The sequence below is a fragment of the Nerophis lumbriciformis genome, linkage group LG10 (genome assembly GCF_033978685.3).
Source record: "Nerophis lumbriciformis linkage group LG10, RoL_Nlum_v2.1, whole genome shotgun sequence".
NCBI lineage: Eukaryota > Metazoa > Chordata > Actinopteri > Syngnathiformes > Syngnathidae > Nerophis > Nerophis lumbriciformis.
The window spans coordinates 24,690,203-24,709,848 of record NC_084557.2 but is presented as its reverse complement, the minus strand read 5'-3'; the positions used below and the strand labels follow the sequence as shown (position 1 = coordinate 24,709,848).

Below are 19,646 nucleotides of genomic sequence, written 5' to 3'. Positions count from 1 at the left end.
ACTTTGCTGTAGACTTGCCATCATTAATGACAGACGTAAAGTCGAGCAGACATTTGAGCCACCACCAGCTGTTAATCACTATTACAGATGGGCGGTGAATATTTTAAGGTGGGGTGTCATGCCAGATGAGGTTTCTACATTCAACTGCTCATTAATGGAGGATGTTATTGTGAGTGGCCGGATAGCTCAATGGATGATGACGCTTGCTTGCTAAACCAGAGAAGCACTGTTTAAATCTTAGCCGGGTTGAATGGTAATATGTTTCATTATTATTATTTTATGTTGATATTGTTATTTTTTAATCTTTTAGCTTTAGCATTAGGGCCTGATCTGCTAAGATCACCCTCCCAAAAAAGTGCTAAACATGTTCAAAACAAAGAAATTGCGTGTACAATTAATGGGCGTGTTGTGGGTGATATACTAAAACTGCAGTGATAACAAGTGCAAAAGTGGTGTAGACTACCTTATTTAAAGTTGTTTATTGTGTGTACTCCTGGCTGTCACCATGAAGACACTCATTTCCCTCCACCTTTATAGCATCATATGGGCCAACTTGTGGCGTTTCGTCATGTTGTTGACATGCAGCATACAAATATAATATGTACCACCTTTTTTGGGCTATATGGAAGCATGATCTAGACAAAATAACCTATTTTTAGCAGGCGGAAGGTGCGCTCTGGGAGGCTTGTGTGGAATGATCCAGTTGCAAGAAAATGCACATTGTAAGAAGTTTATTAATTAGTCATTAATTAGTAATATATTTCCTATATGAAAAATCAAACACCATTATAAAAAATGCTATCAGACACCAAAACGAATGAATTTAATTTGTTTTAACCATCCCCTTAAGCAGGGGTGCCCAAACTTTTTGACTCGGGGGCCGCATTGGGTTAAAACAATTTGGCCGGGGGCCGGGCTGTATATATATATATATATATATATATATATATATATATATATATATATATATATATATATATATATATATATATTCATATTATAAATATATGTATATATATGTGTGTGTATACATATATATATATAAGATATATATAGCGCACTTTCTGCGTGCGCAATGATGTTACGTTATCGATGAGAAAATGCATTTTTAGACAATATGATTTGCCTGAACGGCTAGGAGACACCGTGAGTAGCAAGTGGTACAAAGTGGATAAGAAAAGATAGAATTTTTTTTTTTTGATTGTATTTATTTATTTATTTATTTGTTATACTTGGGACTTCCCGCAGGCTGTAGTTTGGGGACCCCTGCCCTTAAGTCATCCAGCAGCTATACAATTATAAAATTATATTGATGAATAGACAATGTCCAATAGTTTTTTTTATTTCTGACAGTTCACATTCGTTAACACGGACACAGACAGAATATTATCTCTTCCATTGTCCTTCTTTGCAGCATGAGCACCTCTTTTCTCAAACACATTTGTGTGTAACTGTGCCAGTTTGAGCACACATTTCCATCCATCCATCCATCCATCCATCCATCCATTTACTACCGCTTGTCCCTTTCGGCGTCGCGGGGGGTGCTGGAGCCTATCTCAGCTGCATTCGGGCGGTAGGCAGGGTACACCCTGGACAAGTCGCCACCTCATGCAAGGCCAACACAGATAGACAGACAACATACACATTTCAAATAAACTAAATATAGACGCAACACAGCCGCTGAACAGTTTTAGTCTCGCTAAATCACATTGAGAGCGCTAAATGATTATATTTTCATCTTCTCCCAGAATTGTGGGTGTTCTAATAATCTGCATAGAATCTGCAGATTGCGGATTCGCTGTCAAGTTTGCATGTGATTTAACACATGCAAAACTTCAGTAAATCAGCCCCTTCCAGTGCTATCTTACCTGAGTTCGATCGTAAAAGGCCGGTCCACCTGTATTGTCCACTCACAGCGAGCATTGTTTGGGTAGCTCTCCAGCACCATGTGGCCCTGTCGTTTATGGATCACCCCACCGCACTCTGGCAGAACAGAAAGAGTCTGTTAGGAAGCATTAGGTGGTTCGCCCTTAACATTTTAGAGCCTTTAAATTACACCCTAACTACTACAGCATGCTGGTCTATATTTATGTAACTGTTTATTTATGCTCCCCAAACACTCAGTTACATGTAAAAAATCCATTTGTTTTTGTTTCCAATCGTTTAATGGGTATCCAGGTTATTGACTGACACTCTTTGTCAGCTCGATGTAGACAGCCCCCTGGGCATGGCATTGGTCCAAGTCGGCATAGTCATTCAAAGAAATATTGGAAAGGAAAATAAAGCGCATTGACTACATCTTACAGAAATACACATGCAGTAGAAGTATACAATAAAGAACAGTCCTGTCTAGCCTATGAGCAGGAACTACTCAGATGACCCTCAGAAAACCCAGACAGTCCAGTTGCAATCAGTTCAATGTCCCAAGCATACACAAAGGGATCCTGAAGAAAATGACTTCACTCACTCATGCAATCGCCACCAGACCATCCAGGACGACACTCAGCACAGAATTGGCCCCTGACGAAGAAGTCATCCCTGGGACCCCACGTTCCATTGTTGCACCGCTTACAGTTCTCAAATATGCTGCAACCTGATAGAAAACAACCATGACATTACACCATAAAAGACTCTAAGGAGTCGGCTTGGATGGAAATCTACATTCCGCTTATTAGAAGTTGTTGTATAACCTTGCTAGCTAACTGCATTGTTAACTATGGTATGTTAACTAAGACTTAGATCCATCCATCTGCTTTTTGTTCACAATCTTTACGAGAGACAAGAACATCTGTTTTTTTTTGTTGTTTTATTTTGTTTTTTGTAATACTGGGCTCATTCTACATGGCTAGCAAAGCAGCTAATGGGAGCAATCCATTCTGCCTCTAAATCACTCTAAAACCGCCGACAATATTTCATTTATGTCCTGTAACCTGTATAATAACCAAGCTGTTTGTTATTGTAAGAGCAAACACTGAGTGTCAAGACTTGGACTATGGCATGGTTTGTTTTCCCAAGGTGCAAAAGAATTGGACTGGACATGGCGTGAAGTAAAATACATGATTTAATGATAGACTATAAAAAGTATAAACAAAAGGTGCGCACAAGGCGGGGAACAAACTTAGCTAATAAAACAAAACTAGCACAAAGGCAGAACTATGGAAAAAAAGGAACAAACAAAAGGAGCTCACAGCGGAGGTACAAAACAGTGGCTTGAATAAACAAAAAACTTACGTGGCAAGAAAAGAGCAGCATGAACTATGACCTGGACAGAGTAAGCAGCGTGTCAAGAGTGCAGAGCATGAATGTGATGTCGCCAGGCCGAACAACAGAAAATGACAGGCTTAAATAGTCATGTGGTGATTGAAAACAAGTGCGTGAGTTCAAATGAATCAGGTGCGTGAGTCGTGAGGACAGGTGAACTGATTGGTAGTCATGGAAACAAAACAGGGAGTGAAAAAACAGAAACTGTCAGAGTGCAAAAACCAAACAGAACATAGCCAAACTAAACATGATCACCAAGACATGACACTGAGGAACTGTTTTTCTAGCGTAGTAACACATCGCCATGCAACGGCTTGCTACGATATTAGTCTTAAGCTAGCTTCCGCATCAGCAGCTGAATGGCTTTTGAGTTTGTACTGCGCAACACAATGTGATACAACACCAATCTGTACTGACTAAAAAAGATGGACATCCCACATTTCATTTTTTGTTTGTCAACGTTTAGCTCGACAGCGTATGTAATTGTACAAACAAGCATGATGTGCTGCATGTATTATGATCACTATTATAGTGACTCGCTCGATGAACATTTGTCTGTTTGGTTCAGCTGGCTGAGGGGATGTTTTTTCTTGTTGATTTTTGGAAAGCACTAAGTTTCTGTTGGCATAGCTTGGCTCCATACTCCACATTTACACCATCTCGGCTTTCGTCTGCTCCAGCGTTTCACCCTCTCCTTGCGCTTGCTAAGATTCTTTAACCAGTCGTTCATCCTCTGTATATTCAGGTTCAAAAAGATAAGGTAGTGAATACTAATTTGTCCAAAAATATTCATCTTCATCCTCTATTACTAAGTCTGCCACGATTAGAAACACTCGTGTTTGTTTCCGGACGTAGGAAGACACATTTGTTGCCGGAAGTCGGAAGTGTGTTGCTATGAGCGCCAAAATAAATGCGTCCAGGAAATAAGTCCCGGTAATGCTTAAATTGTCCAAAATACGGTAAATATTGAACATATTACATATTGTTCGAACGTGTCTGTTACTACATTATATATATACTTGCAGTGATGGAGGGTTTTGAAGTTGTTTTAAAGGACTTTGAAGGCTACAATGGTGACTCCCATTAGCTGTATCGTGCAAACATTTTAGGTTATTCTTTAGAATTTGTATACTCCCGCCTTTATATAGCCCTTTTAGACCAGTTGATCTGCCATCTCTTTTTTGCTCTGCACCCTTTCCTTTGTGGAGAGGGGGGGCACAGATTCGGCGACCACAGGTGAGGCGCTGGCCGTCCAAAGTCGGGACCCAGGGTGGACCACTCATCTGTGCATCAGTTGGGGACGTCTCTGCGCTGCTGACTTGTATCCACTCAAGATGATCTCCTGCTGGTCTCAATATGGACTGGATTCTCACACTTTTATGTTAGATCCACTATGGACTGGACTCTCACACTATTATGTTAGATCCACTATGGACTGGACTCACACTATTATGCTAGATCCACTCGACGTCCATCGCACCAGTCGCCCAGGGAGGGTGGGTCCCACATCTGCGGTCTCCTTCAAGGTTTCTCATTGTCATCCCATTGGGTTGAGTTTTTCCTTGCCCTGATGTGGGATCTGAGCTGAGGATGTCGTTGTGGCTTGTGCAGCCCGTTGAGACACTTGTGATCTAGGGCTATATAAATAAACTTTGATTGATTGATTGATTGATAGAATCCTAAAAATAAAAAGACGTGTGTTCTTGTCTCTCAAAATGATTATGAACGATAGGCAAAATTCCCCAAAAAGTGAAGTACCCCTTTAAGTTTTTAAAATGTTGCTTTTTTTCCCCCCATTTTCTCTTTAATGGTTTTTTTTAGAATGCACTGTGGGCCAAACCCCCCCCCCCCCCCAAAAAAAAAAAAATAAATAAAATAAAATAAACGCCACAGTATACAAATGACCCAGACCAGACCGCACGTGGACATCATTCCTTCCTTCTTTTAAATAAACCTTGTTAAATGTTTTACACTCATCTCCCGCTGCTATTTAATGCTAAACCATTATGTTTTCCCGACACTCAAACGGCTGCTTAATCAATTGAGGGGCTAGAGGTCAAAATATTCCAGATTCTAATTTAAACAGCAAATGCGGACACACATGGGGATTTAAGACTATTAGTATTTTTGAGGGCTTTACAGTTAAACACAAGTTAGCCATCCTAATTCCAAACATCTGTTTTCCTCTATAAAAGGGAGTGCATTAATGCTGTCAGAAAAACTTGATATTCTGGAGGAAAATAGTAGTTTAGAAAACAACATGGAGAAAAAAAAAATGTTATAAAATAATGTGTTCCTAACACACTGACTCCTATTCACCAGTAAAGATTCATACGTGAAGAGATGCTGTGATGTTGTGATGTGAGGTTGCCCTGGAAGCAAATGAGATCAGACATAATGAAGTTGTTTTTCAGGTTTTCCATCACACTTATTCGTCTCTCTGCGGTGTAAAGGGCAGGCAAGGAGGCAGACAGCTCTTGGGGATGAGCCAAGAACATGGCAGGCAGTCCTGAAAGACTGAACTCGATGTTGAAGCTGTCTACAATCACAAAGCTTCTCAGTCTCTCTCTTTTTTTTTTTTTTTTGCATTAAAACATGCCACTCACAAGTCAAACAGCTGGTCATGGTGCATTGACTGTGGCTTATGTGAGTACACTCTTACGTTTAGCTTATTTTCAAAGTGTCTTAAATGACTAATGCTGTGCTACAGAATAGCCAAATTCATACTTGCCAACCCTCCCGGATTTTCTGGGAGACTCCCGAAATTCAGTGCCTCTCCCGAAAACCTCCCGGGACAAATTTTCTCCCGAAAATCTCCCGCAATTCAGGTGGAACTGGAGGCCACGCCCCTCCAGCTCCATGCGGACCTGAGTGACGTGTCAGCCAGTTTTCACGTCCGCTTTCCCACAATATAAACAGCGTGCCTGCCCAATCACGTTATAACACACAACAACAGCAGTCACGTTTTCGTCTACCGTAAAGCAGTTTGTCTGCCGTAAACAGCAATGTTGTGACACTCTTAAAGAGGGCAATACTGCCACCTACTGTACATGCATATGTGACAATAGCATCTACGGTTTTTAGAGAGTGCAGTGCACAACTGCGCACACAACAAGGAGAAGAAGCAGAAGAACGAGGAAGATACAGCCGTGGCGACGCCGACGACGAGTAAGATGAAGAAATACGCTTGTAAGTTCCAAGCCGCAGCTGCGATTGGACCTGGATAGCCTCCGGGAAGAAGTAGTGGACTACCAAGTGCTTGGCAGTGAAGATCTTCCTCAGGAACCAAAGATTGACCGGTTTTGGGCCATGCTAGGGAGAGATGGAAGATTCCAGACTCTAGTGCATTTGATGAAAGCACTTTTATGCGTGCCACACAGCAATGCATCATATCAGAGAGGGTGTTCAGCATGGTTGGAAAAATAGTGACAGAGAATAGACCAAGGATGGACAATTCAACCCTTAACTCAACAATGAGTAGATGAGTGTTATGTGTGTGTATATGTGCAAATAAATGAACACTGAAATTCAAGTATTTCTCTTATTTATATATATATATATATATATATATATATATATATATATATATATATATATATATATATATATATATATATATATATATATATATATATACAGTATAGTAATAAAATAAATATGTATGTATATATATATATAGCTAGAATTCACTGAAAGTCAAGTATTTCTTATATATATATATATATATATATATGAACTACTTGACTTGGTGAATTCTAGCTGTAAATATACTCCTCCCCTCTTAACCGCGCCCCCAACCACCCCCCCCCCCCCCCGCCCCCACCTCCCGAAATCGGAGGTCTCAAGGTTGGCAAGTATGGCCAAATTCAAGTATCTCCAATGATAAACTGTTGAAAAATCAAGTTTCCATTGTATAATGTGTTTTTTAACCAGAGTTGGATAGTTGGCACTTTTGGATGCATTTTTTAAAATACACCAAGAAGTATTACATTTGGACACACCTTCTAATCAATCAATCAATCAATCAATCAATCAATCAGTGAGGGATGTAGGAGAGACCTTTTAAATTCCACAGAATCATAATTGTTTATCTTACTCAGACTTCTTGGCCAAGTGCACACAAGTGGGGCCTCACACTGGGCGCCATTGCAGCTGGAACCGCCACTCTGTTTCTGAAAAAGTAATACCCAGTGGTGTGCCGTCAGGGCCAGCAAGGCCTTCTCTACTGTCCTAACATAACCAGAAATCATGATCATGATTAAAGATAAAAGTCATTTTTTATTTACTTCCCCTAAATATCTAAACATACTCGTATTCTCTTCATGTCATATTATACTCCTTCCAATGCTGTTGTTTTTAGTTGAGAGATTGTATCCAATCAGAATTCAGCTAGCTTATGTTGCCATGCTGTACCAAATCTGCCCCGAGCCTTCAGAATCAACTGTTCAAATGTGTGTCTGTGTAAGTGAACGGACACAGAGGTGATAGGGAATTGTTATAGCCAATCAGATCACGAGTTGTTGTGAGTAAAATCTTCAAGTTGGCCTAACGCTGTGATGGATGGATGGATGCATTAAATGAAACAGCAGCACCTCTGCTGGTAGCAGCTAAGCATTGCATTTAGTTTTATTTCCATTGCTGTAAGACACAGTTACTTAGCAATTATTTCCACACAAAAAAATCACCTAAGCAATCAATCAATTATAGCAAAATGACACTTTTTATACATGGCGTATACGAAGGGTACCTTACACATTAGAACCGATTCAGTATCAATTAATGATACCTGGGAATCAATACTCAACGGTACCACTTTTACCAATTTTCGTTAGTTTTGTGTTTGTGTGATGATTGTGATAAGTGTGTCGCAAGGTTGTTATATCTTGTTTTTTATTACATTTCTGAATCTCATTTGCAAGTATTATATGGTAGAATTTGCACTGTTTGAGTCTATGTGAATAGATACCCAGTAGTACCGATTCAATTTGCCTATAAAAGTACCCAATTTTGTACTCATTCCTAATGGCGTACCTGGATGGATGATGCAGGGGTCACACTCGTTGATGGCATTGCGGCAGCAGGGCACAGAATAGCCCACCGAAGTCCCCTGCAGGGGGCATTTGCAGCGGATCACATCATACTCACAACAGCCCGAACACATAGCGTTCCACTCAGGACCGGGGCAGTCGTTGTACAAATACCTGTGATCTAAAAAAGATAATACTTCAGACTGACACTGTAAAAAATATATATCTACGTAAAAATGTGTACACAAATAGAGTGAAAGATTAGAGTGGGTGAATAGGAGGAAAGATGTGATATTTGTGTGAGCAGACTTGCTTTAATGTCCGCAGAGGGATGCTGTGTTTACTCATCCTGTGTTTGTGGGAGCGTCTGCCTCCTGGTGCTTTGGTTATTTCTGCAGCCATATGGCCTCTAGCTCCTCTTTTAGAATCACAAGTCTCACAGCAGGTCGTCATCACTGTGTTTGCATTCTGCTAAAACTTAATTAATCAAGCAACAGGCAGCAGTAGGAAAGTAAAAAAAAAACAAACAAAAAACGGAATTTGGTGAATTACAAAGTGCTGTTTGATTGTATTTCTGTTTAAATGGGTTAAATAAAAACACACACGCACACACTTTGAGGATTTTTGTGAGATTATGCATTAGTGAACTTAGGTGCTGAAACTGAGAAGTGGAAATTCCTTGTGGCAAAAGAAGCGTTAACAGATGCAGCACTTTCGAACTTGGCAGAGAGTTCTGCCAGCATTTAGCTCATAATTTCAGTCCTGGACTTATATTCCTTTTCACATTAAAAACAGACATTATTTTTTATTTTTTTACAAAAGTAGATGCAAGCGGAAGATCTTTTTGGACTACCGTATTTTCCGGGCCATAGGGCGCACCGATGAGCGGGTCTAGTTAGGTCTATGTTCATACAAAGGGCGCACCGGATTATAGGGCGCATTAAAGGGGTCATATTATTATAATTTTTTTCTAAATGTAAAACACTTCCTTGTGGTCTACATAACATGTAATGGTGGTTCTTTGGTCAAAATGTTGCATAGATTATGTTATACAGATAATAATAATATCGGCCTGCCAATATTATCGGCCGATAAATGCTTTAAAATGTAATATCAAAAATTATCAGTATCGTTTTTTTATTATCGGTATCGTTTTTTTTTTGTTTGTTTGTTTTTTTTTGTTTTTTTTTAATTAAATCAACATAAAAAACACAAGATACACTTACAATTAGTGCACCAACCCAAAAAACCTCCCTCCCCCATTTACACTCATTCAAACAAAAGGGTTGTTTCTTTCTGTTATTAATAGTCAGGTTCCTACTTTATATATCAATATATAACAATAGTCTGCAAGGGATACAGTCTGTAAGCACACATGATTGTGCGTGCTGCGGGTCCACTAATAGTACTAACTTTTAACAGTTAAATTTACTCATTTTCATTAATTACTAGTTTCTATGTAACTGTTTAAATATTGTTTTACTTTCTTTTTATTCAAGAAAATGTTTTTAATTTATTTATCTTATTTTATTTATTTTTTTAAAAAGGACCTTATCTTCACCATACCTGGTTGTCCAAATTAGGCATAATAATGTGTTAATTCCACGACTGTATATATCGGTATCGGTTGATATCGGTATCAGTAATAAAGAGTTGGACAATATCGGAATATCGGATATCGGCAAAAAGCCATTATTGTACATCCCTAGTAACAGGGGTAGTATGGATAATGTCACCAGGACGATCAACAGAAAAAGACAGACTTAAATAACAGTGACATGATTAGTGACAGGTGCGCGAGTGCAAAACGTGAGACAGGTGCGTGACATGAGGACAGGTGAAAACTAATGGGTTGTCATGGAAACAAAACAAACAAGAGTGCACAAAGGGTCCAAACACCAAACCGAACATAACCAAAACAAAACATGATCACACAGACATGACAAGTTGAGTGTGCGTGAGTTTGTGTGTGTGGGTGTGTGTGTGCGCCGCTTCTACTTATAAAGAACTACAGTACTTTCTAAAGTGCATTTGCTGGTTTTCTAAAGCTGTCTTGTCAAAAGTAGCATGCCACATTACATCATATGTAACGGTAATGGTGTTGTAGCCTACGTAAAAGTAATAATTAAAATTACTTGTTACTAGAACAATTCATTAACTGGTCATTCATCATGTTATTTGTCAGTTGGTCAGACTATGGGACAGAGGATGCTAGAACTTAATTTGACCACATTAACAAAAATCTCAAAAGACGTCACTCAAATATATCTTTAAAAACACGCAAGAGAGCACATTAGAGCACCTTTATCAACCAATTCCGTCCGTGCAGTGAAAATGTAATATCAGGTACGGAAAAAAAAGGCTTTCTATACTATAATATTGTGTACTCTGTTATCTGTGGTTATGGTTTTTGGCAGTTTTTGTTAATGCTTTAAAACCGACAGGGTGGCCAGATGGTCACTTCGTGGTTGGCGACTCAGAGTTTTTGACAGCTTTCTTTTTGTTGGATGACTAAATGTCACCAGCATGTTTGGCAAACATACTTGCGGTGTGTCAGCAGGGTGTACTCTAGATTGATTTTATCCGATTTATGAAGCCTATTTATTTGTTGTAAGCTTGCGCTGACCGGCTTTGACCGCAGTGTCGTTGGTTTTCACCGCTTTTTCTTTTTTATCTCGCATGACATGCTCTCAATGGCCACCATGAGCACTGGCTCCCTATCGGTTTCGCCTCTGTAGGGAAGGCTTGTTTTGGTTCGCTGTGGCACCGGGAAGACCATATGTATGCTCTCCGAATGATACGGCTTTATCTTCTCCGCATGTTTAAAAACAATTCACAACAGAAAACAACTCTGACATTAGATTATTCAGTGTTTCCCATAAATTCCTTTACTAGCGGCTGACAACAACAAGAAAATCATTCATCATTTTGTTCAGTCTTTTGCAATACAGGAAGGCAACATGTTACCTTTCGGGAGAATATATGTGTCGCCATCTTGGCAATCAAGTCCCACAAAACATTACTTCAATCTTTTAAAGCAGACCTGGGCATTTATTTTGACTCGGTGGCCACATTGAGAGAAAAACATGTGTCTGGGGGTGGGTGTGTATGTGAACATCTGCTGTGCAGTATGTGGGCTTGGGTCCCCTCTAATTCAAAAACAGACCATGATGTCTGAGAGAATGCTAAAAATGTTATGTACAACCACCTAAAAAAACGGAATGGAATGATACATTTTTATTACTGAACGAAACTGAACCAAAATGTACATCAAAACAAAGAATGTGGGATTTACTTTATTAGCTATGAACAATAAAACATTATTCATTACATGATTGTCGCTCATCTTTAACTTCTCAGACCACCCACTCGATTGACATCTTTTACAATCAAGCAAAACGCAACAAAAATGCAACAAACCAGGCAAAATATATACGTAAAAAAACCCTACCTCCAATCTGATGTAATATCACTTTTCTGCAGAACATTGTATTGGCAGCTACAGTTTCGATGATAAAGTTTTGAATATAATAATTTCAAAATGTCCGGCAAAAATTATTGAAAATCTTAACAGGCCGTGTTTTTCCCAGTTATGTACTAAAGGTTTGCATGTATAAAACATGTGCAAACTCGATACCACAAAATGTGTGCGCAGAGGATTGTTTCACTTTAGTGAGCACAATACGAGCGCAATTCATTTAGTGAGTATCACCTATTTGCTGATCATCAGAACACCCACAATATTGGGAAGAGAAAAATGCAATTATAATTACCGGTATTTTGCACAAGCAGTATGATATATTATTACTAAAACTTAACAGCGCATGCTATTTTGCGTCTTTATTTAGCATGTCTGAAAAGCACGTGCAAACTAACACAGTTACACACACGACTGTGAGAAAGGAGGCGGTTGTGGACCAGCTCCGTCCTACATATGCTTAACACATATGGACTAAAAGCATTAAATGTCTTGTCTTTTTGGCAATATCATTTTATAATTTTATAGCTGCTGGATGACGTAAGGGGCTGACACAAATTTACGCATTTTTGTGTCTGGAGGTTTTTTTTAATGACGTTCATTTTTTCATATAGAATACATATTATTAACACATTTCCGATGTAAAAAAAAAGTATTGCAGTGTGCATTTTCTTGTGTATAAACTCTGGTGAGCACAGTTGCAGTCAGTGCCAGCCTCTCCCGTGAGTGTAACTTCAGCGTGCTAAAACAAAGTGGTTTCTATTGTAGATGCACCACAGGACTGCTTCTAAAATGCCCATGAAAAGTGATATACGTCTGCAGCATGTTTGAAAACGTAGCAAAACGCCACAGGTATGAGCATGAAAACATGAATGTGCAGTAAATTGAGTGTCTCAATGGGGAAAGCCCCATATAGTACATAAAAAAAATCTCATTCAATTAAGGCAATCTGCACCAAATTTCAATTGTGCCCAATTGAAAAGTAGATACACGCAACACGCCCCCTAATAGTACACACAATTTTATGGTATGCACACACTGTTTATCGCGTGGTATTTGTATCTAAGTTAACGGCCTAAGATGCAACCTTTATTCTGTATGGTTGCCTTGCTTATTTTAGTTTACACTAAACTGTAACATATATATACAGAGTTGCTTGTCACACTCATTATTTCTCACCAATTTAGATCACAGATCACCTACATTCTCTTCTCTCGAGCAGGGGTCATCTTTTTTTTATCTTATTATTTTTTTAACATGTTCTGGCCAGCCACTCAAGCACATCATATTGTTTGGATGCCAATATCTGCTGTACAAAATTGCTTAACAAAAGAGAAGTGTGGGATACTTATCTTGTTGCCTTCTTTGTATTTGACTTTATTAAATGGGTTTATTTAATGTTTGGCGCAGCCAGACCGGCGCAGTAGGGAATAGAAAGAAGAAGAAAAAAAAATAGAACAGATGGCAAAATTGCAGGCACAAGAGAGGGATAAGACAACAAAAAACAAAAACAAGAGCAGCAAATATGATACCAAAATTTATAGCAAAAAAACAGTTAATGAAGTAGAGTAACACAGAAATGACAATAAACATTATTACACTACAAATGGAGCAGTAAAAATGCCAATAGAAAGAATATGATTGATAATTAATAATAATAATACTTACCTCTACTATCAACAAATACAATAACTTCAAATGAAACAATACATAGGCGTAATCAATACTTGAAATACAAAAAAAAGCAGTGGGGTGGACTATATTAACCTTATAGATTGTTATGGTAAATAAATAGGTTAAGTTTTAGCAGTGTGCTGTGTTTCGACCCAGTTTCCCCCAGAGAGCGTGTGACAGTGATTATATATGTTTGATGCATGTGTTTATGTATGTGTATGTACAGTATGTATACAGTATATGTTTGTACAGTAAATGTGCGAGTGGATGTATGTACCGTGTATGTGTGTGTATGTGGTATGTGCGGTGATGATGTACAGAGTGGAGGAGCATGATGTTGAGTGTGTTAGCGCACACACACTCACAGAGCGCACAAGAAGAGACGGTGTGAAGAAGAAAAATTGGCAAATAAAGGCAATTCTATTGGTTAATAAAGAGGGCACCTGAAGCGCAATATGAACGTAATTCAAAACTATCGATAAAGATGATGCTTTAAACACAGAAGTGTCACACTGCAAGTGTTGTTTTAATACATGCCTTACAAAAAGTGGCATGATTCTGGTATTATTACCTTAGCTTTGAATTTAGCTAATGAATGAAATAACAAGCAGTCAGATCATTAGGTAATATAGTTAACTCGCTCCTCTGTTGTGCACATGCTGATACGTAGACACGCACACAGCTACTTAGCTTGATGCAAAATATTAGCGGAGTTAAAGGCCTACTGAAACCCACTACTACCGACCACACAGTCTGATAGTTTATATATCAATGATGAAATCTTAACATTGCAACACATGCCAATACGGCCGGGTTAGCTTACTATAGTACAATTTTAAATTTTGCGCGAAATATCCTGCTGAAAACGTCTCTGCGCGTGACGTCACGGAGTGTAGAGGACATTTTGGGACAGCATGGTGGCCAGCTATTAAGTCGTCTGTTTTCATCGCAAAATTTCACAGTATTTTGGACATCTGTGTTGGTGAATCTTTTGCAATTTGTTCAATGAACAATGGAGACAGCAAAGAAGAAAGCTGTAGGTGGGAAGCGGTGTATTGCGGCAGGTGTTGTGCCGGATAACGCACCCCCGCCGTAGAATGCACCCCCTGACTGTTGTGCCGGATAACACAGCCGGTGTTTCATTGTTTACATTCCCGAAAAATGACAGTCAAGCTTTACCATTGGCCTGTGGAGAACTGGGACAACAGAGACTCTTACTAGGAGGACTTTGAGTTGGATATGCAGACGCGGTACCGTGAGTACGCATGCAGCTGCGGCTTCCAAACATTTGATCGCTTGCCGGTACGTGCGTGCCGCTATGTGCATGTCACGTACGTAACTTTGGGGAAATATAAGTGCTGTATGAACTTTGGGGAGGTGAACGGTACTTTGAGCTGTGGGATTGAGTGTGTTGTGCAGGTGTTTGAGTTGTATTGGCGAGTTATATGGACGGGAGGGGGGAGGTGTTTGTTATGTGGGATTCATTTGTGGCATATTAAATATAAGCCTGGTTGTGTTGTGGCTAGTAGAGTATATATATGTCTTGTGTTTATTTACTGTTTTAGTCATTCCCAGCTGAATATCAGGTCCCACCCGCCTCTCACAGCATCTTCCCTATCTGAATCGCTCCCACTGCCCTCTAGTCCTTCACTCTCACTTTCCTCATCCACAAATCTTTCATCTTCGCTCAATTTAATGGGGACATCGTCGCTTTCTCGGTCCGAATCGCTGTCGCTGCTGGTGGCCATGATTGTAAACAATGTGCAGATGTGAGGAGCTCCACAACCTGTGACGTCACGCGCATATTGTCTGCTACTTCCGGTACAGGCAAGGCTTTTTTATCAGCGACCAAAAGTTCCGAACTTTATCGTCAATGTTCTCTACTAAATCCTTTCAGCAAAAATATGGCAATATCGCGAAATAATCAAGTATGACACATAGAATGGACCTGCTATCCCCGTTTAAATAAGAAAATCGCATTTCAGTAGGCCTTTAAAACCGCCAATGTAGCGTAAAGTAATGCTTGTGAAATGACTGAATTTTGTAACAAATTCCTACAATTTGTTTTTTATACTTCACAATGTGTGTTTTACCTACTTCATGTCTTAACTGTAGTTTTAGCCAAATTATTGTTTTTAGTATTTACTAATGATTGTATTTGTCTTAAATCACATACCAAGAGTGGCAACCGCAAATCATAAAGCATTATGTCAATAAAGCTTTCTATTTTCTTCTAACCTAATCTAGATTATTGCAGACTATATGTAATATATACAATTGTAAATTGTTCTTTGAGTGCAGCAAGAAAAGTCCAATGTGTTTAATGCCTGTACATTTTTATGTTAATCTTCTAAATGTGTTCTATGAGTGCAATAAGAACCATATGTATAATATTTAAAGTATAGATTTTTTGTTAAAATGAAAAGTATCGGTATTGGTACAACCCCTGACAAGCCCGCACCCAGATGACAGCACGACATACGGCGAAAAGGTTGGCATGGCAGAGTGCGAGGGTAGGCCCAGGCCGACAAACGACAAGCCAACCAACATGATGACAAACGAAAACAAAGCCGGCAAGTCCACCAGCCCCGACAACCACCACACGCCTCCACGGACCACAATAGCAGCCACCACCCCCCGCACCGGACTCAGCAGCCATGGGTGCCCACACCACAAACAAACGGCAGCAAAGACAACCGCTGCAAAAACTCCCGACAGCCAGCACCATCATTCCAAATCAAAACGACTGAAAAACCGCGAACGACAACCACACGCAAACAAAACCTTGGAGACCAGCCAGCCCCAGTCCAGCAGCCAGCCCAAACGCCAACATGCAAACAAGAGAAATCAACAATACCCCCCACCAAGAAACTCCACTCTCCAATCCAGACCGTCACAAACACACCACCGCCCAAACAACTGAACCACAGCCCCCACACCAAAAAAAAAGCCCCCCGCATCAAGCCATTGATACAAACCCCACAGCACGAAGCTGAAACAGACGAACACGGGCTCTGCCAAACAAGAAGCAAACCTGCGCGGCGCCACACAAACCGTAAACGAAACAAGCGACCACCCAATAAACATCCATTAAAAAAAAATAAATAAGAAAAAAAAATCAAAACCAAAACGGAAAAAGACTCACACGTCCAAACACACAGACAAAAACACCAAGGCCCCCATGAAGCCAGAACAACACCCAATGACCCCTTCTCCAAGAAAGCATACCACGCGACCACTTAACCCAGTCATCAAAAAAAAAAAAAACACACACACACAGCCCGCCTAAAATACCCCAACTCCTGCACAACCCCTGCATACAACAACAATGACTACCGCGACCACACCGGCCACAGCAACTTTATTGCCCGGTTGAATATACAAACCCCGTTTCCATATGAGTTGGGAAATTGTGTTAGATGTAAATATAAACGGAATACAATGATTTGCAAATTCTTTTCAACCCATATTCAGTTGAATATGCTACAAAGACAACATATTTGATGTTCAAACTCATTAACTTATATTTTTTTTTTCAAATAATAATTAACTTTCATGGCTGCAACACGTGCCAAAGTAGTTGGGAAAGGGCATGTTCACCACTGTTTTATATGGCTTTTCCTTTTAACAATACTCAGTAAATGTTTGGGAACTGAGGAGACACATTTTTTAAGCTTCTCAGGTGGAATTATTTCCCATTCTTGCTTGATGTACAGCTTAAGTTGTTCAACAGTCCGGGGGTCTCCGTTGTGGTATTTTAGGCTTCATAATGCGCCACACATTTTCAATGCGAGACAGGTCTGGACTACAGGCAGGCCAGTCTAGTACCCGCACTCTTTTACTTTGAAGCCACATTGATGTAACACGTGGCTTGGCATTGTCTTGCTGAAATAAGCAGGGGCGTCCATGGTAACGTTGCTTGGATGGCAACATATGTTGCTCCAAAACCTATATGTACCTTTCAGCATTAATGGCGCCTTCACAGATGTGTAAGTTACCCATGTCTTGGGCACTAATACACCCCCATCACAGATGCTGGCTTTTACATTTTGCGCCTATAACAATCCGGATGGTTCTTTTCCTCTTTGGTCCGAAGGACACGATGTCCACTGTTTCCAAAAACAATTTTAAAATGTGGACTCGTCAGACCACAGAACACTTTTCCACTTTGTATCAGTCCATCTTAGATGAGCTCAGGCCCAGCGAAGCCGACGGCGTTTCTGGGTGTTGTTGATAAACGGTTTTCGCTTTGCATAGGAGAGTTTTAACTTGCGCTTACAGATGTAGCGACCAACTGTAGTTACTGACAGTTGGTTTCTGAAGTGTTCCTGAGCCCATGTGGTAATATCCTCTACACACTGATGTCGCTTGTTGATGCAGTACAGCCTGAGGGATCGAAGGTCACGGGCTTAGCTGCTTACGTGCAGTGATTTCTCCAGATTCTCTGAACCTTTTGACGATATTATGGACCGTAGATGGTGAAATCCCTAAATTCCTTGAAATAGCTGGTTGAGAAAGGTTTTTCTTAAACTGTTCAACAATTTGCTCACGCATTTGTTGACAAAGTGGTGACCCTCGCCCCATCCTTGTTTGTGAATGACTGAGCATTTCATGGAATCTACTTTTATACCCAATCATGTCATCCACCTGTTCCCAATTTGCCTGCACACCTGTGGGATGTTCCAAATAAGTGTTTGATGAGCATTCCTCAACTTTATCAGTATTTATTGCCACCTTCCCCAACTTCTTTGTCACGTGTTGCTGGCATCAAATTCTAAAGTTAATGATTATTTGCAAAAAAAAAAAATGTTTATCAGTTTGAACATCAAATATGTTGTCTTTGTAGCATATTCAACTGAATATGGGTTGAAAATGATTTGCAAATCATTGTATTCCGTTTATATTTACATCTAACACAATTTCCCAACTCATATGGAAACGGGGTTTGTAGTTGAGGGTCCCCCACTACTTCCCCAAAAGGGTGAGATGACAACAGAGGTCCTCAACAGGGGTCCCGGTCCCCTATGGTGTCCACAGAAGTACTGCAGTGGGGTTATGGTAAATTGTAAATGGGTTATACTTGTATAGCACTTTTCTACCTTTTTTAAGGAACTCAAAGCGCTTTGACACTATTTCCACATTCACCCATTCACACACACATTCACACACTGATGGCGGGTTATGAATTGATTAGTTTTGTAGAATAAAAACATGAATAAATAGTTTTACAGTATTATTATATTCATGTTAGCGTTTAAAATAGGTGGCGACTAGCATGCTAGTTGCCATCTTGCGACAAGACTATTAGCTGCCAGGTAGCGATTAGCACATTATTTTCCAGCTAGTTAATAGCGGGGCTAAAGTGTATTCTTTGAATATCTTAGTTTTGCACAATAACAAGGTACCATTAGGACTGGTTTAATTTCCAACACAAATGTATACAGCATAAATAAGTGGTGGTTACTCGCTCCATTTCTCCATCAGTTTGGGAGTCTCATCACTGGAAAACGTTGAAGACCCCCTCTCGAGAGTAAAAAAGCTAAACTCGGGGTGTAATGACGTTTTTATTTGTTCATGTCCAATTGTAAATATTCAGCCCCTCAGTATTTGTCCTCTAGGCTTTTATACACAGTAGTTTTATAACTAAACTAGACTTAAAAAGTGTAAAGGGAACTATATAGTTTAGAGCAGGGGTGTTAAACTTTTTAGATCAGGGGCCACATGGAGAAAAATCTACTCCCAAGTGGGCCAGACTGGTAAAATCACGGCGCGATAACTTAAAAATAAAGACAACTTCAGATTTTTGTATTTGTTTAAAAATAAAACGAGCACATTCTGAAAATGTACAAATCATAATGATGTTAGGTTTTTTTACACTTACATGTTGCGGTTAATAGTATTCTATATTTATTTGACGTTATTTATACTTTTTGAATAAATTAGGTGATAATGTTCATCAGTCAACACATTTGTGTTAATTTTCAATCTATCAAAATAAAACAATATCAACATCAAATTACAGGATGTTATTTATGTAGTTTGCTCATTTTCCTCGACTGCTGCACTAACTTGTTTTTTTTCTTACATATGTAGCATAATCTACAAAGATACAAATAATTGCTATTGGGATATCTAGTTGACACATTTAGAACAGCAGTTTCTTTCATTAAAAAAATGTTGCCGCATTTTTATACTTGGCAAACTAA

At 39.5% G+C, this 19,646-nt stretch overlaps 1 protein-coding gene across 1 annotated transcript in view; it reads right to left on the bottom strand.

Moving 5' to 3' along the window:
* pamr1b (peptidase domain containing associated with muscle regeneration 1b) overlaps positions 1–19,646 on the bottom strand; it is an 80,658-nt gene that overhangs the window by 43,374 nt on the left and 17,638 nt on the right. The window contains exons 2-4 of the mRNA XM_061969970.1: positions 8,293–8,469; positions 2,468–2,593; positions 1,869–1,983 (exon numbers count right to left, since the gene is read on the bottom strand). Coding sequence (XP_061825954.1) covers positions 1,869–1,983; positions 2,468–2,593; positions 8,293–8,469 — 418 coding nt within the window. The remainder of the gene's footprint in view (positions 1–1,868; positions 1,984–2,467; positions 2,594–8,292; positions 8,470–19,646) is intronic.